The following is a 23398-nucleotide window of genomic DNA, read 5'->3' as shown; positions in this document are numbered from 1 at the left end:
TGAGGCCTGACTCATGACCCTGAAATTATCACCAGAGCTGAAATCTAGAGTTGGACATTTAACTGAGCACCCAGGAGCCTGGGAATTTTAATTTTTAGAGAAATATACAGTATTTAAAAAATAGCCAACTAGGAAAATAATTTTTTTCTTGATGGTATGTTATTTTAAAAGTTAATCAAGGCATATGATAAATTATTTTGATAAAACATAAAATTATTAAGGGGCCTGTGGCTGGCTCAGTTGATTAAGTGTCTGCCTACTGCTCAGGTCATGATTCCAGGGTCCTGGGATTGAGCCCTGTTATCGGGTTCCCTGTTTAGCAGGGAAATCTGCTTGTCCCTCTGCTCCTCCTAGTTTGCATGTGTACACACTAATAAATAAATAAAATCTTTAAAATTATATGTGTAGAAAATTATTAAAATATGTAATTAGCATTTTTCGTTATTTAATACTATAATATTTTTCAGCAAAGGCCTTTCTTTTTTCATTTTTTTTGGGGGGGTGGAGAGAAAGAGAGAGAGGGAGAGAGACAGAGAGAGAAGAGGGGCAAAGGGAGAGGGAGAGAATCTTAAGTAGGTTCAAAGCCCAGCATGGAGCCTAATGTAGAGCTCAATCTCACAACCCTGAGATCATGACCTGAAATCAAGAGTCGGATGCTTAACCTACTGAGCCCCTTGGGTGTCTCAACAAAGGCCTTTAAAGTCAGAAGGTATTATTACCCTTTCAAAAACATCATAAAGTTAGAAGAATAAGCATTTTCATTTCTTAGTTTTCTGAATAAAGAAATGCAGGTTTTATTTGGAATAAATAAATGCATGTATGTGATTATCTTAACGTCACAGAGTTAGTTAGGGGAGGAGGATGACTAACAACTTACTAGAATAACCACATGGGCCTTGGTTTTACTTTCAAACTTACCTTTGTATCTACTACAGTAGTATCCATTTTATATTGAGAGAGGTCTGCTCCTGGATCTATGCTCCACTGGATATTTTCAAAGGATCCATCTTCAATAAAGAGAAAAAAATACAATTAAAATGGAAAAAATGGATTTTAAACATTCTTATCACTTTAAAACATTATGGGATCCAAAGAATGGGAAAAAAGATTTGCAAATCTTCTATCTGCTAAAGGGGCTGCATCCAGGACATAAAAAGAACTCTCACAACTCAATAAGACAAATACCCCAACTGAAAATAAGCAAAGAATCTAAACAGACAATCCTCAAAGAAGATATACAAATGGCCAATAAGCATATGGAAAGACATTCAACAGCATTAGCTGTCAGGAAAAGGCAAATCAAAACCACAATGAGTTAACACTTCATACCCGAAGTATGGCTAGAATAAAAAAGATAATAACAAGTATTGGTGAAAATGTAGAGAAATGGGAACTTTAAGTGCTGCTGATGGGAATGTGAAATGACATAGATGCTCTGGAAAACAGTTCCTCAAAAGGTTAAATACAGTTAGCATATGGTCTAACAATTTTACTCCTATATATAACTCAAAAAAGATGAAAATATACATCTACATAAGATTGCACTCAATATTCTGCTATGAACATTCATAGTAGTGAAAAAGTGAAAAGTCACAAAAAATCATATATGATTCTGTTCATATGAAAACACAATAGGCAAATCTATAGAGATAGAGGGTAGACTAGTTGCCTGGGATTGGGGAAGAGGGAAGAGGAATGCAGAATGATTGCTAATGGGTATTGTTCTTCATGTAGAAAATTCCTTCTTACTCAAGTATAATTAACATCCAGTGTTATATTAGTTTCAGATGTACAATGTGACTCAATAGTTCTATACACTTCTCAGTGCTCATCAAGAAAGCGTACTCTTAATCCCCTTTATCTATTTCACTGATTCCCACTCCCCCACCTCCCCTCTGGCAACCATCAGTTTGTTCTATGTATTTAAGAGTCTGCTTTAGTTTTGCCTCTTCTGTTTGTTTCTTAAATTCCACATGTAAGGGAAATCATACAGTATCTGTCTTTCTCTATTTCACTTAGCATTGTATACCCTCTAGGTCCATCCATGTTGTTGCAAAATGGCAAGATATTTTTCTTTTCTATGACTCGGTAATATCACACTGTATGTACATAACCGCATTTTTGTTTATTCATTGATTTATCTATGGACACTTGGGTTGCTTTCATATCCTGGCTATGGTAAATAATGCTACAATGAAATATGGGGTACATATATCTTTCTGAATTAGTATTCTCTTTTTAAATTTTTTTTTATTTTTTAAATATTTTATTTATTTATTCATGAGAGGCACAGAGAGAGAGAGAGAGAGGCAGAGACACAGGCAGAGGGAGAAGCAGGCTCCATGCAGGGAGCCCGATGTGGGACTCAATCCCGAGACTCGGGATATGCCCTGAGCCAAAGGCAGATGCTCAACCACCGAGCCACTCAGGCACCCCATGAATTAGTATTCTCATACACAGTAGAATTATCGGATCATATGGTAATTCTATTTTTAATTTTTTGGAACCTCTACACTGTTTTCCATAGTAGCTGTACCAATCTGCATTCCTTTTTTTTTTTTTTTTTAAGATTTTTATTTATTTATTCATGAGAGATAGAGAGAGAGAGAGGGAGAGAAAGAGAGAGAGAGAGAAAAAAGCAGAGACACAGGCAGAGGCAGAAGCAGGCTCCATGCAGGGAGCCTGACGTGGGACTTGATCCCCCATCTCCAGGATCAGGCCTTGGGCTGAAGGTGGCGCTAAACTGCTGAGCCACTGGGGCTGCCCACCCATCTGCATTCCTCCCCCCCCCCCCCCCCCCCCAGGATATAAGTGATTTCTATTATTTTTAACCCTGAATGATTTTAGGAAAGTTGGAAAAACAACATTAGAGAAACAGCATTAGAACATTAGAAAAACAACAGAACAATGCCAGCTCTACATTTATCAAGCATGGCTTAGTTTTAAATCCATTATAAACCAATATTGTTTCACTCAGCTTCTTTTTTTTTTTTTAAATAAATTTTTTATTGGTGTTCAATTTACCAACATACAGAATAACACCCAGTGCTCATCCTGTCAAGTGCACCCCCCCCTTGCCCATCACCCATTCACCCCCCGCCCTCCTCCCCTTCCACCACCCCTAGTTCGTTTCCCAGAGTTAGGAGTCTTTATGTTCTGTCTCCCTTTCTGATATTTCCCCACACATTTCTTCTCCCTTCCCTTATATTCCCTTTCACTATTATTTTTTTTATAATAAATTTATTTTTTATTGGTGTTCACTTTGCCAACATACAGAATAACACCCAGTGCTCATCCCCTCAAATGCCCCCCTCAGTGCCCGTCACCCATTCACCCCCACCCCCCTCGTCCTCCTCCCCTTCCACCACCCCTAGTTCGTTTCCCAGAGTTAGGAGTCTCTATGTTCTGTCTCCCTTTCTGATATTTCCCACACATTTCTTCTCCCTTCCCTTATATTCCCTTTCACTATTATTTATATTCCCCAAATGAATGAGAACATACACTGTTTGTCCTTCTCCAATTGACTTACTTCACTCAGCATAATACCCTCCAGTTCCATCCACGTTGAAGCAAATGGTGGGTATTTGTCATTTCTAATGTCTGAGTAATATTCCATTGTATACATAGACCACATCTTCTTTATCCATTCATCTTTCGATGGACGCCGAGGCTCCTTCCACAGTTTGGCTATTGTGGACATTGCCGCTATAAAAATCGGGGTACAAGTGTCCCGGCGTTTCATTGCATCTGTATCTTTGGGGTAAATCCCCAACAGTGCAATTGCTGGGTCATAGGGCAGGTCTATTTTTAACTCTTTGAGGAGCCTCCACACAGTTTTCCAGAGAGGCTGCACCAGTTCACATTCCCACCAACAGAGTAAGAGGGTTCCCTTTTCTCCGCATCCTCTCCAACATCTGCATTCCTAACAATAGTGCGCGAGGCTTCCTTTTCCTCTACATCTTTGTCAACATTTGTTATTTGTGTTTTTGCTTTCAGTCATTCTGACAGGTGTAAAGTGATATCTCACTGTGGTTTTAATTTGCATTTTCCTGATGATTAGTGATGTGGAACATTTTTTCTTTTAAAGTCTACATTTTATTTATTTATTTATTCAGACACAGAGAGAGAACAAGCAAGTGGGGGGCGGGGAAGATAGGGGCAGAGGGAGAGAAAGAGTCTCAAGCAGGCTCCATCATTGTCCTGGGGCTCGATCTCACAAACCTGAAATCAAGACCTGAGTCTAAATCAAGATTCAGATGCTTAACTGACTGAGCCACCCACGTGCCCCGTAGAACATCTTTTCATTATGTCTGCTGGCAATCTGTAAGTCTTCTTTGAAAAAAAGTGTCTGTTCAGGTCCTCTGCCCATTTTCAAATTGAATTATTTGTGTTTTTAGTGTTGTCTAAGTTCTTCACATATTTTCGATATTAATTTGATGTGTACTGTTCTTTTGAGGTGATAAAATGTTTTAAACTTAAGATTACAGTGATGGTTACACAACTGAGAATACAAAATAATGGACTTGTACACTTTAGTGAGTGATTTTTATATAGCAGATTGTTTTAAAAAAGTTAAAATTGTAGGGACGCCTGGGTGGCTCAGGAGGTTGAGCGTCTGTCTTTGGCTCAGGGAGTGATCCCAGGGTCCCGGGATTGAGTCCCACATCAGGCTCCCTGCGAGGAGCCTGCTTCTCTGCCTGTCTCTGCCTCTCTCTCTGTCTCTAATGAATAAATAAATAAAATCTTTAAAAAATAAAATGTTAAGATTCTAATACTGGAGGAGTTTTCAATGTATGTGGACATACATGACACCTATATAAAGCACAGCCACAGAACACAAAGTGGTGCAATATTAACTTTAAATAGGTCATGAAAGGTTAAGTATGTAAACTATAATCCTTATAGCAACCATAAGAAAAGAACTCCAAAACCAAAAATGTAAAAAAAAAAAAAAAAAAAAAAAATCAGAAATGAGAGTGAAAAAAAGGGTTTTTTTCATAGAAAGACTGAAACTCTTGCTGGAAAAACAATTAAAAGGAAAATAAACCCAGAATGAATGAAAAACTCCACAATGAAGAATAAAAGAAAAAATACTACCTATACAGTAGAGAAGCATTTGGTGGCCAAAAAACAAAGACTCATTTTAAACACAGCAAAATTATGAAAAGATTAACATACATATTAAGAGCAAAAAAAAGGGGATCCCTGGGTGGCTCAGTGGTTTGGAGCCTGCCTTCAGCCCAGAGCATGATCCTAGAGTCCCGGGATCGAGTACCACATAAGGCTTCCTGGATGGAGCCTGCTTCTCCTGTGTCTCTGCCTCTCTCTCTCTCTCTCTCTCTCTCTCTCTCTCTCTCTCCCCCCCTCTGTCTTTCATGAATAAATAAAATCTTTAAAAAAAAAGGAGCAAAAAAAGATTTCAAATAAGTTTAAGAACCCACATAAATGTATATATGTGTATGTTTATATAGATACATGTAAATGCAAAGAAAAAGGACAAGCTACCTGTGGACTGAGGAAAAAGGTTTGGATGATGGAGATTTTACTTTATGTACTTAAAAATTCCACATAGTTTAAAATTTGTAAAACTGGGGATGTCTGGGTGGCTCAGTGGTTGAGTCACTGCCTTTGGCTCAGGGTGTGATCCTGGGTCCGGGACTGAGTCCCACATTGGGCTCCCTGCAGCGAGCCTGCTTCTCTCTCTGCTTGTGTCTCTGTCTCTCTCTTTCTCTATCTCATGAATAAATAAAATCTTTTTTTTTCTTTAAAGATTTTATTTATTCATGAGAGACACAGAGAGAGAGAGAGAGATGCAGAGACACAGGCAGAGGGAGAAGCAGGGTCCCTGCAGGGAGCCTGACATGGGACTTGATCCCGGGTCTCCAGGATCACACCTTGGGCTTAAGGCAGCGCTAAACCACTAAGCCACCCGGGCTTCCCAATAAATAAAATCTTTAAAAAAAATTTGTAAAACTTTAGTAAAGAAAGTAAGAAATTACATAAAATAGGTAAATCCACAAAATCACCTATAAAAGTAGGTATTAAAGACTTTCATTCATTTTTTTCAAAAAGCATGAAAGCAGGAAAATTACATGTAAATGAAACCAGTGAGAACATTCTATAAACACAGAAATATGCAGGAAGAAATGTTTTTCCTAAAACAATTCAATATAGCCAAAGAATATATATAGTATAACACTCAAAGCCATTAAAAAAAGAGGGGAAATACTATTTTCTTTTTTGGAAATACTACTTCCACTAAACATACCTTGACTGTTTTGTACAGACTTTGTTTTAGTAACTCTACATGGATTTAACTGAAGAACGGATGTAAGTTCACATGCTCCACGGACCGACCTGGCTATTTTTGTTGGCTCGTGAGAATCAGCTCCCTAAAACAGAAAGAATTATTAGCATCTAGATGAAATCATGAGCAATAATTTTAATAAAAGTACTTGAACATTTAACACAAACCTTCACATCATCGGAAAGATTCTCTGTCTCCAAACTTTCACGTGGACGTAGAGGAATTTTAAAGATGGGATTTTCTTCCTTGATTTGTAATGGTGTTTTATTATCTGGATATGATTTCTCCAAGGACTGGAGGACGCACTCCTGTAAACAGGGCTCCTCTGGGGAATCTCTGGTAAACACAATGCTCCCACTCAAGCCCTTACGGCTTGAGGAAGAGCCCTTTGGAATGGGCTTCAAGGCCTCATAGAGAGTCACTTGCCTGAATCTGATTTTAGAGGTCTCACTTCCTTGGCTTTTCTCTTGACGCTGAATAGCTGAAAATCGATCAGACAGGTCTAGAGGTTTATCCATTACATAGTCTCCTCCGTTCATGGAAGAATGACTATCCAGTAAAAAAGGAAAAGCATTTTCTTTATCAAAAGAGCCTTGGGGGCAGCTTAGTTCATCTTCACTTTCTTCTTCAACTTTCCTCCTTTTGGATGTTCTGCTTCCCAATGATTTCAGGGGCACTGCATGTTTTTCTTTATCATTGACAGTATCTTTAATGTGATCAAAACTATCCTGTTCATTTTTGGATTCACTTATGTTTTTACTGATAAGCATCTGCTTAATTGAAGACGACTGGCTAATAATCTTGTTCACTTCAGACCCAAGATTATGATGTGTGAAAAGGGCACTATCTTCAGATTTTGATCTGTTTTTTTCTGATCTAGAAGTAGAAGTGTTGCTGAAGGGTGCTGTTTTCAGGAGGTTTTTTTTCCCAGTTTCTAAGAGAGAAGGGGATAAACTCGTATTCAAGCCTAAACTACGTTTCACATTAGAAGTAGCTCCAAATACAGGAGATGATACCCGAGCAGTCAATTCTTCTTGAGGAGGAGTCTTGGACTTAGAATCTGAAAATCTAAAAAAATAAGGAGTGGTAAAACGTTCTTCCTACTAAAGAAATAGGATAAACATTCTAAGACAAGCATATGAGAAAGCTTACACTAAAACAGAATGATTAAGAGTAAGGGTCTTAGCCATGTATCAGACTCATGATTAACCAACATTTGAGATAGGGTAGAGTTGTCAGCTTTTCTTCCTTTGGCTGACAAAAGGCAGAGAGAAATGATACAGTAAATATATCTTAATACCTTGATATTCCTATCCATAAATATTTTTCCTAAGTTATTTAAACTTCACTATATAAAAAATCATATTTTAATAAATTCCACTGGAGACCCAAATTCTTTTGTTGATATGAAATCTCATCATAAGTAACTTCAAAACACAAAATTCTTATACTACAGAATTGAACATAACTTAAGACTGAGCCTCCTTGTAGCAGAGCAGACAGCTGATAGTAGAAAGAGTATTAGGTTAAAGTTTGAAGATGTGGAATGGGCAAGAGCTCTGGCTCTAGTCATTAACAGCTATATGGTATTAAAAAAGGCATTTAACCTCTGTGGACTTGTGTTTCTGTTGACTAAAAAATAGGAGTAATAAAACCTACTTTAATGAGTTACTTTGAGCAGCCACTCTGGAAAACTGTGTGGAGGTTCCTCAAAGAGTTAAAAATAGATCTGCCCTACGACCCAGCAATTGCACTGCTGGGGATTTACCCCAAAGATACAGATGCAGTGAAACGCCAGGACACCTGCACCCCGATGTTTATAGCAGCAATGTCCACAATAGCCAAACTGTGGAAGGAGCCTCGGTGTCCATCAAAAGACAAATGGATAAAGAAGATGTGGTCTATGTATACAATGGAATATTACTTAGCCATTAGAAACGACAAATACCCACCATTTGCTTCAACGTGGATGGAACTGGAGGGTATTATGCTGAGTGAAGTAAGTCAATCGGATAAGGACAAACATTATATGGTCTCATTCATTTGGGGAATATAAAAAAATAGTGAAAGGGAATAAAGGGGAAAGGAGAAAAAATGAGTGGGAAATAACAGAAAGGGAGACAGACCATGAGAGACTCCTAACTCTGGGAAACAAACAAGGGGTGGTGGAAAGGGAGGTGGGCGGGGGTGACTGGGTGACGGGCACCGAGGGGGGCACTTGATGGGATGAGCACTGGGTGTTATGCTGTATGTTCGCAAACTGAACTCCAATAAGAAAAAAAGTTACTTTGATGACAAATTAAATATATGTATCTAAAACCAAAAGCACTTTTAGAAAGCCAAAGTATTACATAAATATAGGTATTACTAGTTAGCGGATGTTCTGAAGTTAGTAAATGAGTTACAACACAATCTTAAAAATTAATGTAAGCTTATAGATGCATTTTATACAACACCTAGTTTTTGGAAATACAAACACAGAAGGGATGATTGGGTCTTTATAGAGGTAGAGTAACAAGGCTGAAACTTAAATAATGCTTGATAGAAGAACAGAAAGAGGAACGCCTGGGTAGCTCAGCGGTTGAGCATCTGCCTTTAGCTTAGGGCGTGATCTTGGGATCCGGGATCAAGTCCTGTATCAGGCTCCCTGTAGGGAGCCTGTTTTTCCCTCTGCCTATGTCTCTGCCTCTCTCTCTGTGTTTCTCATGAATAAATAATAAATCTTAAAAAAAAAAAAAAAAAAGAAAAAAACCTAAAAAATAATATCTTTCTCTCTACAGCAATGCAAAAGGCCCTCAATTCATCATAAAGTAGGGAAAAAATATATAAAGATTTATTTGTTTGAGAGAGAGAGTGTGTGGGCAATTGTGAGGAGGGGAGGGGAGAGGTACAGAAGGAGCGAAAATCTCCAGCAGACTCCCCACTAGGCATGGAACCTGACTTGGGGCTCAATCCCATGACCCTGAGATCATGACCTGAGCTGAAATCCAGAGCAGGATGCTTAACTGACTTCATTACCCAGGCACCTCATGGGGAAATTTTTAAAAAAATTAATTTTTATTTATTTATTTTTTGAAGATTTTATTTATTCAAAACGGACATAGGGAGAGAGAGGGAGAGACACAAGCAGAGAGAGAAGTAGGCTCCATTCAGGGAACCTGAGGTGGGACTCAATCCTAGGACTCCAGGATCATACCCTGGGGTGAAGGCAGGTGCTCAACCACTGAGCCACCCAGACATCCCTGGGAAAATTTTTTTAAAATAAAAATTAAGGGACGCCTGGGTGGCTCAGTGGTTGAGTATCTGCCTTTAGCTCAGGGTGTGATTCCAGGCTCCTGGGATCGAGTTCCACATTGGGCTCCCCGCAGGAAGACTGTTTCTCCCTCTGCCTCTGTGCTTCTCTGTGTCTCTCATGAATAAATAAAATCTTAAAATAAATAAATAAATAAATAAATAAATAAATAAATAAATAAATAAATAAATAAATAAATAAATAAAATTAATACAGGATGTCTGGCTGATGCAGTTGGTAGAGCATGCGACTTGATCTCAGGGACTTGAGTTCAAGTCCCAGGTTGGGAATGGAGCCTGCTTAAAAATAAGTAAATAAATATATATCACCAGAATGCCAAACTATATGCTGACAGACAGGAGCAGTTTGATTATATGGAACTCACTATAATGAGATCTCATCAGGAATCTGTAAGTTTTTACCAGTGTCCCAAATTACCTTAAATTATCTTCATTGTTTCTTATAGATTCCTCAAAAGGTTGTTTCTTGTGATCTTCTAGACAGTGATAGAGTTCATCATCAAGAGGGCTCACGGGACCCTGAGATTCCTTTAATAGTAAAACAAGAAGTACATAAATACAATGGAAGATTATTCATTCTTTTTTTAAAAAAAGTTTTATTTATTTATTTGAGAGAGAGAGAGAGAGAGCACAAGACGGTGGAGTGGGAGAAGGAGAAGCAGTCTCTCTGTTCTATTGAGTAGGAAGCCCAACTCAGGGCCCGGTCCCAGGATCCTGGGATCATGATGGAGCCAAAGGCAGATGCTTTACTGACTGAGCCACCCAGGTGCCCCAGATTACTCATTAAAGAGGAATGAAATGTTGATATGTGCTGTGGTGTGGATGAATCCCACAAACAGACTAAGTGAAAGTAGCCAGACTCAAAAGCCACATCATGTAGGCTTTGATTTACATGAATTATCCAGAATAGGTAAATCCATAAGGGACAAAAAACAGATTGGTGGTTGCCAGGGGCTGGAGATACTGAGGCATGAGGACTGAATGTTTAACAGTTATAGGTTTTATTTTGAGGTGATAAGAATGCTTTAGAACCAGAGAGGTGGTAGCTGTATAATACTGTGAATGTATTAAATGCCAATGAACTGTTAGAAATCATTAAAACACATTTAAAGTTCAAAGGTTAAAAACTACCCACTACCATTTGAAGAGTGATTTAAAACTAGAAAAAAAAAAAAAGACAAATCCAAATGTAATGAAAAATCAATTCAATTTTTAAAAATTTAACAGCAAGACCATTTTTTAAAAAAGATTTTATTTATTTATTCGAGAAAGAGAGAGAGAAAGAAGCAGAGACACAGGCAGACAGGCAGAGGGAGAAGCAGGCTCCATGCAGGGAGCCCGATGTGGGACTCGATCCCGGGTCTCCAGGATCAGGCCTTGGACTGAAGGTGGCGCTATACTGCTGAGCCACCTCGGCTGCCCAGCAAGACCATTTTATAAGAGCAAATACACATTTACTGACTAAAGCAAAGGAATACTATACTAAAGTTGTATCAAAATAAAACCTAAGATAGAAGAATTCAAGTTTTCTATTTTTAGGGGTCAATTAAGAAAAAAAGTGAATGTGCCTGATGTAAGGAAGTACTAAAACAATGAAATGAAATTCATGTCCCAATCCCTAAGAATTAGATTGCACATGTAAGAACAAAGAACTAAAGCATCTACAGCAGTCCCAAGAATTCAGCCTGTTTTCCAAACCAAACCCCAGTTTGAAGAATATTGAAAAATTACAATAAATTCTGGCACCAACCTTAAGGTTTAAGTCTTCAGTTAGATGGAACAAGGTAGGGATAGGGAGGTTAGAGGAAGCAGGGAAGACAAACTTCCAAGCCATCATCACTTCCCTAAATTTTGATTCAACCCACAACCTTTAATACAAAGAATTCTAAAGACCCAGGTTTTGGGGATGCTGGGGTAGATAATATAAACGGGCCTTTCTAACCACATAAATTTTGTTCTAGGCCTTTATCCCATGATCTTTGGATAAAATAATTTTTCTCTCGCTCAATTCTCTAAAAACTGACCTAAAAAGACACCAATTAATTCATATTATCAACAAACTAAACAATTACTCACAGATTCTTCTTGAACACTAAATCCAAGTGTTTCAGCAACAACTGTAGCTAAATTAAAGGATGACTTAGCAGTAGGACAACTGCTTGTTCCATGTGTTTCTAAGAAAACAAAAACAAAAACCTGCAATTAATACAATTGTAGAAATGAGATGTATTGAAAAATACAAAAAAAGGAAAAAAAGAGGCTCAAAAGAACCATTTTATAAGACGGCACTGGACAATTTCAAAATTCTGTGCAAAATATCATAAATAGCAATAAAGTGCAGGTATCTAGCAACTACATTTGCCAAAATTTTTTCAGCTAAGATTTTCTATTTTTTCCTAAATGCACTGAATGCAACAGGCAGATTATTTTTCTTACTGACACTGAAACCCCCCCCAATTATGTATATTTATGATGGCTTTCTTGTGATCTAAGATATAGCATATTTATAGTATCTTTCATGAAAACATAGTTTGTGGGAGAGATTTTCAAAATTTAAGCTAACATATATTTATACAGAAATTACCTATGTTCAAGTATTTTACAAATTTTTATGTATAGAGTTTCAAATCAACAGGTATTTGCAGAGCACATATTATATACTAGGCATTGTGCTAGGCACTAGATGAAAAAAGGTTCTTGTTCTCAAAAAGCTTAAGGGCTCATACAAGTGAAACAGGTAAAAAGAGAATTGCAATAAAATATGATAAACATTAAAGGCACATAAAAGAGGGGATTTAAACAGAGGAAGGACTCCTAAATCTGCCTTCGGTTATCAAGGAAAGCTATACCAAGTGATACCTAGGCTGACCCCTTGAGAGAAAGAGGAATTTGACAGGTCAACTGGGCTGGGGGAGAGAGGGTAGGCTCTTAAGTATGTGCTTAATACTTAAGCAGGGTTCAGATACATGAAACAAAATTGCATGTTTAGGGAACTACAGTACAGGTGTTTTAATTGCTGGAAATCAAAATGCAAAAGATGTAATAGTATTAGGACATAAGCCCAGCTAGGCTAGCGAGGGATCTCTCTCTCTCTCACAGAGATGTGGAGAGGTGAAGAGTGGAATCCCTACCCTACTGGATTCAACTGGAGTGAATGGGAGATAATACTGAAGAGCTACTGAACACAGACCACTTTTTCAGCTTTGAAGATAAGCTGTAGTTAATGATGGAGACAATAAAGAGGGGTTATTTTGAAAAGATGAAAGAAAACGTGCATATTTTGAAAAGAATGAACCTCCAGAGAAGCTGGAGATGTAAGAAAAGAGGACAACTTAAATTTAAAAAAAAAAAAAAAAAAAAAAAAGGGGATCCCTGGGTGGCGCAGTGGTTTGGCGCTTGCCTTTGGCCCAGGGCGCGATCCTGGGGACCCGGGATCGAGTCCCACATCGGGCTCCTGGTGCATGGGGCCTGCTTCTCCCTCTGCCTGTGTCTCTGCCCCTCTCTCTCTCTGTGTGACTATCATAAATTTAAAAAAAAAAAAAAAAAGAGGACAACTGAGGGAGCAAAGTCCTGGCAGCAGCATAGGAGAATGGGCTCCAGAAGGCAGATAAGCAAGGATCTGCCACTCAGTGTTATGTCCTCAGCACCCTTTGCCTGACAGTGTGTCTGGACATATGTACACATACTCACACGCCCTAATATGAAATGACTTATCTTTTATTTTTTATTTTTTAAAGATTTTATTTATTTATTCATGAGAGACAGAGAGAGAGAGAGAGAGAGGCACAGACACAGGCGGAGGGAGAAACAGACTCCATGCAGGGAGCCCGACACAGGACTCAATCCCAGGTCTCTAGGATCATTCCCTGGGCTGAAGGTAGTGGTAAACCACTGAGCCACCTTGGCTGCCCAACTTATCTTTTATAGATTAAGTTTTGTACTCATATTAAGTGAATAAGTGATTATCCTTGACCAATCCTTCAACCACCAGACTCTGGATCCCAACTCCTCTCACCTTTTCTTTTTTCTTAAAGATTTTATTTATTTATTCATAGAGAGAGAGAGAGAGAGAGAGAGAGAGAGAGAGAGAAGCAGGCTCCCTCTGGGGAGCCTGATGTGGGACTCGATCCCAGGACCCCAAGGATCATGCCCTGAGCCAAAGGCTCAACTACTGAGCCACCCAGGTGCCCCCCCTCACCTTTTCACGGATGTAGTTACTGTTCTCTTTCCTTAGAATTATTCATTTCTCTCTTTGTACTTGCCCATTCCATCAACATAAAAATATGCTGTAAAGGGGTGCCTATGTGACTCAGTTGACTCAGTGTCCGACTTTTGGTTTTGGCTCAGGTCATGATTTCAGGGTCCTGGGATTGAGCCCAGTGTCTGTTTGGCCCCTTGCTGGGTGGAGTCTGCTTGTCCCTCTCCCTCTGCTCCTTCTCCCTGCTTGCTCTCTCTCTATAAAATAAATTTTAAAAATATGCCGCATATGTTATAATATCTCATCTTTTAACATCCTTACTTGACCCATTTTCTAGCTACTGTCCCATTTTCCCATCCCCTTGGCCACAAAACACCTCGAAGGACCTGTTTACAAGTGCTTTCTCCCATTTCCCTGCTAGCTTCTTGACATTCAAAAGTCTAGCTGAATACCATTACAACCTAATAGTTCATGTTATGAGTTTTAACACTCAATGATCTGCATGTGACCAAATCCAATAGCCAATTTTCAGTCTTCATCTTCTCTGACTTATTGACAGTCTCTGCCACAGTTGACCACTCTCTCCTCTTTCCATGTGGCTTAAAGAACACTACTTTATCAGTTTTTTTTTTAAAGGATTTATTTGAGAGAGAGAGAGAGACAGAGAGAGAGAGAGAGAGAGAGAACAGGGGGAGAGGGAGAGAAGCAGACTCCTCACTGAGCACAGAGCCTGATGTCAGGCTGGATCCCAAGACTCAAACATCATGACCTGAGCCGAAATCATGAGTTGGATGCTCAATCAACTGAGCCAACCAGGCACCCCTATCTCAGGGATGAGATATCACCTCACTGGCAGCTCCTTCTCTGGCTAATTACTTTGTTGGTTCTTTCTCATTTTCACAATCTCTAAATCACCATCTAGACAACTGTAAATACTGCCTTTAAAGAGGTGAAAAATGGTTCTTTGAAGGCAAAAGAATCTTTTTATGCATAAAGCATTTATATGGATATACTCATACACTACATCTGCAGTACTGAAATTCATGGAAAAGTGGTTAGGGAAAAAACCGTCTAAAAAGGCTAGTGTGATGGTGAGAAAAATAGCTACCAATCACTATTTTATATAATGAAGCACCCCAGAGCTAAGTACTTGAACTTCTCAATCTACATTCACTTGCTTGGTGATCTCATCCAGTTTCCTGGATTTGATACCACCTTTTTTTTTTTTTTAAAGATTTTATTTATTCATGAGAGACAGAGAGAGAGAGAGAGGCAGAGACACAGGCAGAGGGAGAAGCAGGCTCCATGCAGGCAACCTGACGTGGGACTCGATCCCAGTCTCCAGGATCACACCCTGGCTGAAGGCAGTAGCTAAACCGCTGAGCCACCCGGGCTGCTCTAGATACCACCTTACATGCTAACAATTTCCAATCATATCTCTATCTTAGACCTTTCTAAACTCACATCCAATTACTCATTCAAAATCTTAACTGAAGTCTATCTAACATGTCAGAATATTCTCAAAACCAAATTTCTGATTTCTAATCACTCCTATTCCTACCTCAATCTGTAAACCTGACACTCTTGGTTTCTTTCCTCTTAGTAAACAGCAGCTCCAAAGAACAGAGTTGCTCAAATCAATCTCCTCTGTACTCACTCTGCCCCAGCCAGAGGCTTCCTTGATGTTCTTCAGAAAGAACCAAACATCCTTGTCCCAAGGCCTTTGTGCTCTGATTTCTCTACCTGTGTCCCTTCCCCCAAATCCACATGACTCCCTTGTTTCCTGACCTATCTCTTCAAGTGTCACTTTTTAATTTTGTTGAAGATTATATATATGTATATATATATATATACACACACATACATGCACACATATATATTTATTATATATATATTTATTCATGAGAAACAAAGAGAGAGACAGAGACATAGGCAGAAGGAGAAGCAGGCTCCCTCAGGGGCTTGATGTGGGACTCAATCCTAGAAACCCTGGACCACGACCTGAGCCGAAGGCAGACGCTCAACTACTGAGCCACCCAGGCATCCCGAAGATTTTATTTATTTATTTGAGAGAGAGAGAGAGAGCAAGCACAAGCAGAGGGAGAGAGAAAGGGAGAAGCAGACTCCTCAATGAGCAGGGAGCCCAATGCAGGGCTCGATCCCAGACCCCTGGGATCATGACCTGAGCTGAAGACAGATGCTTAACCAACTGAGCCACCCAGGTGCCCCAAGCCTAAGTGTTACTTTTTTAAAGTGAGGCTTTCTAATATCTCTTGTTACCCTGCTTTATTTTTCATAACACTTGCTTCTATCTAATATTTTCTTTCTCCCTCAACTAGATTGTATACTCTATGAGGTTAAAGGCTTTGTTTTATTCAGTGCCTGGTATACAGTAGGCACTCAGGTATTTGTTGGATGAATGAGTAAAGCACAGGAAAGCCTGTTTACTTAAAATTATTAGCAATTTATATTAATATGGACTGGGATAAATATGAATTAATAACAATAGGATAATATGACTTTCCAATATGAAAAAGATTGTCATACAACCAATAATACAAACAAAATCATATGGAAAATACTGTCTAATTCAGATTGTTGGCCACTCTTGGCCACCAGTAACCACAAACTTTAAACTTATATAGTAAATCTCAGTATGTTGCTTACTAGCCACGGGGGATTGACTCTGATCACAAGTGTCAGCCACTAGAATTTCACTTTCATTGGGTTTAGGCTGTGGATGAGTTGAAGGCTTTGGAGCTTTTCCCAGTTCTAAGGGGAAAAAAGAGATAACATAAATAAATATTTATGATATAAAATACCAAAATATAATCCAATACAAACTTGTCTTTAAGTGCATTAGAAGTGATATTTTATTGATAAAATTTTCATATTCTAATAAAAGGTTCACTCTTTTAGTTTCCCTAAGAAACAAAGCCAGAAGTCAGGACAGTGGGAGAGAAAGGACTAGAATAGATAAGCTTCTTCTGACTTAAGTATCTTAGAGTTCTAATTTTTTTTTTTGAGTTCTTATGTTTTAATATATCTTTTCCTTTTGTATTTGTTGCAAATCAGTAGGTTCATTTAAAATGAAAACTGCATTATATATCTCTATAATCTTTTTTTTTAGAGTTTTTATTTTCTGGGAAGAAATCCTGAAACATGCTTTATTAGAAATCATTCCAATGTTTAAGGATTTAATTTAAAGAAAACCAGAAGAAGAAGAAAGGGAAACAGACTTATTAATTATAACCAGAAAATAATATTATATCATACTATAAACTTTAAAATAAGCAAGGGTAGTTAGAAAGAGATGACCAACTAGTCATTAAATAAGTTTTAAAATAATTTGCATGGCTCAAAAATGATATTTTATAATAAAAATTTTAGATTCCAAGTAAAAATGATCAGAGCAAGATTAAAACAGACAAGTTTTAAAATACTTACAGGTTATTCTCATTTGATGGATAAATAAACCAGAAGCATTTATACAAGATATAAAAAAAGACTTTCCTAATAAAGAAAACTGCTGTGATTTTTTTTTTAAGGTATTCTTACAGATGGATTTAAACATGAGCTAAATTATGTAGATATTTATTTGTAGTGATTCTGTCAGCAGACTAAAAGGCCAATGAATGTTCATTTTAGATTCAAGATCTTACATTTTACTTTAGTTCCTAATTACATGTAAGATTTGTAACAGTTCTTTTGTTTTCCACTAGATGGTGATGCAAGCTCATCTAAAATGGAAAAATAAAATGGTGCCAATTTTCCAACAAAGACTAAGATCTACTTATTATTTTATAAAAATAGCTACTATCAACAATTTATTTATATTATGAAAATATCTCTAGAAGTATGTATACCCCTTCCCTCCAAATGCTTTCCTTGTTACAATTTAGGTTAAAAATGAAAGTCTTTATCATTTATATCAGATCAATTTTTTTTAAGATTTAAAAATTTATTCATTCATGAGAGACACACACACACACAGAGAGAGAGAGACAGGCAGAGGGAGAAGCAGGCTCCATGCAGGGAGCCTGATGTGGGACTCAATCCCGGGATTCCAGGATCATGTCCTGGGCCAAATAAACTGCTGAGCCACCCAGGGATCCCCTACTTCAGATCAATATTAAAAGAAATAAATCATTGCATCACATCACATGATAAATTTCAGGCTATATGCAAAGGTAGTCTCAAAGTATTTAGCAGTAATGGTAAATGCACCTGGAATTAGAAATCTGTCATGGATAAGTCACAAGGTAGATGTCTCCAGGATCACATCCTGGACTGAAGGCAGTGGTAAACTGCTGAGCCACCCGAGCTGCCCAGTAGATACTTTATAAAGCCATTTTCTTGGTTACCATCAATTACTACAAATTATAACAATTTAGCTTTATACAAATGATAACATTTAGCTTTAACTGGCTAAAGCTCTTGGTAGGAGAAGTTATGGGTAAGACATGGAAAGTACCTTTAGAGCCAGGATAATCTATATTTGAATTCTGACTCATCTAGTTACTTGACAGGTGACCTTGCATGAGTTATTTAATTAATCCCTCCAAAGAGCATACCTTTCCTCATTATAAAATGAAGATACTGACAGCTACCTTCCAAGCTTGTCAGAAGAATTAAAAAATAGTAACAATGTACTCAAATCACTCACTTATCTGGCACACAGTAGGTGAAAATTAACATTAAGTTCTTTTCAAAAAAAAGTTCTTTCCTCTTTTCCTTCTAATCCTACTCATAGAAATATTTTTAAAATAAAAGCAGAAAACCTATACACTATATTTATATAATGTTGAGCGTTTACATATTCAGATAAGCAACACATGCCTATACGTTACATAGGCAGAAAATGCCTTCCCAGTTCACCTCACTAATGGAAGTTAAACTTATAGTTGTGATGTGAATTCCCTGAACAATGGTTGTCTTTCTTCCACTTGATGGAAGAATGGAAAAACTCACCATTGTAGAATATGTTTTTATACAAAAACAGATAACTAAAAGAAAACTCCAATCCTTACCATTTGTACACACAGATTGCTCCAGTTTGGCTTGTGTTTGTTCTATGTACCGGACATGGAGGTTCTCCTTTCTTCGTAGCCGGTTAATGCCAGAAAATGAAAAGGCTGTTATCGGTGAATCTGGAATAACATTTTCCTCAGATTCAAGATCAGCTGGTTGGTGCTGTTGATCATTCCTAGACGAAAATGACAAACGAAAGAAAATAAATTCAACAAACATTTATTAAAACATCGCTATCTAGTATGGACTTATAAAAGAACACAGGTATGAAGCTGTAAGAGAGGTAATTCCTTGCATTTAATGCTCCAAATCTAAATACAAGGACTAGAGAAGTATTCAAATGAATGATTAGAGCACCAAGTAGGGAATACTATTGCGAGAAGTGAAGTACAAGAACAAAAAAAGTGAAGTACAAAGTGTGATTGGTGGTACTCTGAGGTGAAATGAACTTCAAATGGCAGAGAAAATGAGCAGAGATTCCACACATTTGAGTAAAGGCATATATAATACTGTGCACCTGGTGTTAGAGAATGGCAAGTTGGAACTACATGAAAAAGAGCCTTGTTTAAGTGTGTTCATAATTTAGAAAGCAAGGATAGAAGAGTTAATTAAGGTTTCAAAGCATGGAAGTAATGTGATAATCCAGCAGCAAGATCATAACATGGACTGGGACAGAGAGAAAGGAAGCAAGGAATCAACTAGGCAGTGGCTATAATGGTCCAGGCAAGAGTTTCTGTGGGTTTGGGATGCCTGGGGTGGCTCAGTGGTTGAACGTTTGCCTTAGGCTCAGGGCGTGATCCTGGGATCGATCGGGCTCCCTCTGGGAAGCCTGCTTCTCCTTCTGCCTGTGTCTCTGCCTCTCTGTGTCTCTCATGAATAAATAAATACAATCTTTAAAACAAACAAGACAAAACAGAGTTTCTGGGGGTTTGAACTAGAAGGTTGAAAACAGCTATGGAAAGGAAGGCCCGATTCTGTGGTAGCAGAATCAACATGACTTGGCAAATGACAAATACAGAGTGATTAATATTAACACTGATAACTACCAACATTTGTTGAGGTTTATGTTGCCAGGCACTAAGTGCTACATGCATCAGTTTAATTATCACAACTGTATGAGCTATTAACATCATTTTCACTATACAAATGAGAAAAAATGAAGATATAGAGTAAAGCCACTTACTAAAATAATAAGTAACAGAAGCAGGATCTAAATCCAGACAGGCAGATTCCTAAGACAGTACCGAGAAGCATTCAATGTGTTATCCTTAGTATAGACCATGAGATAAATAACTGACTACAAGTAGGATTTAAATTTTGAGTTTCCACCACTGCTTCTACCCAGGCCCCTTTACAATCTACTCTCAACATATGAGTCAGAAAAGTCCTACAATTTAGTCATATCATATTACTCCTCCAATAAGCTGCTACCTCTCCCCATTTCTCTGGAAACACAAGACAAAGTCCTTTAAATTATTTACAAGGTCCTACATGATCTAATTGTCCCTTCCTCCTACTACCTCTCTGATCTATTTTTATATTAGACTCTATTCTAATCATCCTTGCTTCCTCAAGGTTCCTTGACCTACCAACCTTAGGTTCCTTGCTCTAGTTCTTCCACCTGCTTGGAATGCTCATCTCTAGATATCGCTTAGCTAGGTAACTCTTTTTAAAGATTTTATTTGTGTGTGTGTGTGTGTGTGTGTGTGTGAGAGAGAGAGAGAGAGAGAGAGAGAGAGAGAGAGAGAGGGGCAGAGACACAGGGAGAGAGAGAAATAGGCTCCCTGTGGGGAGCCGGATGGGGGACTTCATCCCAGGACCTGGGATCATGACCTGAGCCAAGGGCAGACGCTCAACCACTAAGCCACCCAGGTGCCCTTAGATATCTCATTTCTTTCAAGTCTTTGCTGAAGTTTTATTTTCTCATCAGTGCCTACCCTGAACGTGCTATTTACAATTGTAACCTCTGGGGTGCCTGGCTGGCTCAGATGGTTGAGCATCAGACTCTTGGTTTTGGGCCTCAGGTCATGAGATTGAGCACCATGCATCAGGCTCTGCGCTCAGCACCAAGTCTGCTTGAGATTCTCTCCCTCTGCCCTGCTCAGTATTTATGACTTTCAAACATAGTATGTAATTGATTTGTCTACTGCTCACCTGCCAGAATGTAAGCTCTAAGAGCATAAAGAATCTTTGGTTCACTGATGCATTATGTGTCTACAACAGCAGGCACTTGGTATGTGCTCAATAAATTATTTGTTGAATGAATAAATATGAGAGAATCCCAGATTCCATTAGAAAAAAAATTTGTGCTGATCCAGGCATATGTTTCTGTCTAACTTGATTCAGGACCAATGGCATGTAAAGAGGGTTTGGACTGAATTGTGGTTATCAAGTAAATGATTAACTTGAACTCAATTGACTTTCCTGTGTGCAATGATTACTGACTTTATTGACCAATTCTTACCAGTCTGTCAGGCATATAAGGCTTCATGTGACAAAACCAGTCTATTATATTCATTATTAATTTGTAATATGATTTCCAACAAAAATTAATGAGAATTTTATAAATTATGACCAACAGAGGGTTCTGGGTGGCTCAGTTGGTTAAGCATCTGCCTTCAGCTCAGGTCATGATCCTAGGGTCCTGGGATCAAGTCCCACATCTGGGTCCCTGCTCAGTGGGGAGTCTGCTTCTCTTTCTCCCTCTGCTCCTCCCCTCTGCTTGTGTTCTCTCTTATGCTAATAAATAAATAAAATCTTAAAAAAAAATGACCAATAGAGATCTTTAAAAAATTACAAGATTAATTTTTCCTAACACAGATTTGTATCTTAATTTCCTGGGGAATATCAATATTACTTAGAGCCTATAATCCTATAATCTATATTGAGGAAAATCTTTAGAGCTAATATTTACTTTTAAACTGTCTTATTCTGGAAAAACAGAGTAAGCTAAGGTCATATGAGAAAGCCTTATAAATTAATGGAGTGTAAAATCTATCTGACCTTGCTTTAACTAATCACGTCACAGGCTATCTGCTTATTAGTCATGAAAATTCAACCTGGAACATGAATGAGTCAGAAGAAATTGATTTCCTGGCATCATCTATAAGTAGTGAGGATCACAAAAGGAAAACAAAACAAACCCCAAAAACTCCTAGATCTAATTAGAGGAATAAGTAAACAAGTGCTGGCTTTGTTCTCTTTTGTCATAAAAAGGAAAAAAACCAAAATAAGTCCATGTATTAACCAAATAAATCTCTTCTTTAAAGCATTAGGTCTCTGATTTTCTGAGAAACTTTAAAAGTTCACGCTATAGCTTTAGTTATTATGCACACTCATCAGCTTTCTTCTACTTTTCTAACAGCAGAGTAAAATTTTTTTGATTGTTTTATTTGTTGGCTTCCCCTTAAATTCCTTTCAAAACAACTTTAGTTATTTATTCTAAAGACCTATAAAGATCCAGGGTCTCCCTCTGTATAGAGTCTACAAAAAAAGCTTTTAACATTGAGCTTTTCTCCTCTAAAGAACTTAGAGTGAAAACATAAACTTAATGAAGCAGTTACAGTCATCAAGTTTACTTCAATATTCTGATTTTCAGGGCACTTAGGTGGTTCAGTTGGTTGGGCATCTGCCTTTGGCTTGGGCTGTGATCCCACGGTCCTGGGATCAAACTCCACATCAGGCTCCCTGCTCAGTGGGGAGTCTGCTTCTCTTTCCCTCCACCCCTCACTCATGCTTGCTCTGTCTCTTTAGTGCTCTCTCAAATAAATAATCTTTTTAAAAAAAGATTTTATTTATTCATGAGAGAGAGAGAGAGAGAGAGAGAGAGAGAGAGAGAGAGAGAGAGAGAGAGACAGGCGCGCAGAGGGAGAAGCAGGCTCTGTGCAGGGAGCCTGACGTGGGACTTGATCCCGCGTCTCCAGGATCACACCCCAAGCTGAAGGCGGCGCTAAACTGCTGGGCCACCAAGGCTGCCCCTCTCCCCTTTTTAAGATTTTATTTATTTATTAATGAGAGACACAGAGAGAGAGGCAGAGACACAGGCAGAGGGAGAAGCAGGCTCCATGCAGGGAGCCTGACATAGGACTCGATCCTGGCTCTCCAGGATCAGGCCCTGGGCTGAAGGTGGTGCTAAACTGCTGAGCCACCCGGGCTGCCCTCAAATAAATAAAATCTTTAAAAAAACCCCCACTACATTCTGATTTTCAAAAAAAAAAGAAAAATCCCCTAAAATACAAACTAGTGAGTCTGAGATCCTGCTCTCTTAGAACCACTACAAGTTTATAATATGAGTAATTCAAGTAAGGCTAATTTTAATTCTGAGGAATACTGTATATGTAGCTCTCTTTGGAAGGCATGTGAAAATGATCCTCTTGGTATCATCTCACAGAGTGCTAATGAAAGAAATATGTAGTAATATGCCTCAGGGCTCCATCCTCAGGCAGATTTTGCTCAACATTTTATTAATGATTTTGATGCTGGGCACTAATGGAATACTCATCAAATTTGTGGAAGACATAAAGCTGAAAATAAGCCCTAACTTAATACAA

At 38.3% G+C, this 23398-nt stretch overlaps 1 protein-coding gene across 8 annotated transcripts in view; it reads right to left on the bottom strand.

Moving 5' to 3' along the window:
• Nucleotides 1-23398, bottom strand: part of RBBP8 (RB binding protein 8, endonuclease) — a 101550-nt gene that overhangs the window by 17305 nt on the left and 60847 nt on the right. For all 8 annotated transcript variants that reach the window (XM_026006536.2, XM_072735079.1, XM_072735075.1 and 5 more), the window contains 7 exons: nt 18848-19023; nt 16485-16589; nt 11696-11793; nt 10038-10147; nt 6475-7375; nt 6269-6392; nt 919-1007 (listed from right to left, as the gene is read on the bottom strand). In XM_026006536.2, the coding sequence (XP_025862321.2) occupies nt 919-1007; nt 6269-6392; nt 6475-7375; nt 10038-10147; nt 11696-11793; nt 16485-16589; nt 18848-19023 (1603 nt within the window). The remainder of the gene's footprint in view (nt 1-918; nt 1008-6268; nt 6393-6474; nt 7376-10037; nt 10148-11695; nt 11794-16484; nt 16590-18847; nt 19024-23398) is intronic.

Source organism: Vulpes vulpes, chromosome 13, assembly GCF_048418805.1.
Source record: "Vulpes vulpes isolate BD-2025 chromosome 13, VulVul3, whole genome shotgun sequence".
NCBI classification, from domain to species: domain Eukaryota; kingdom Metazoa; phylum Chordata; class Mammalia; order Carnivora; family Canidae; genus Vulpes; species Vulpes vulpes.
The sequence above is the reverse complement of the archived record's forward strand: the minus strand, read 5'-3'. Positions and strand labels throughout refer to the sequence as shown.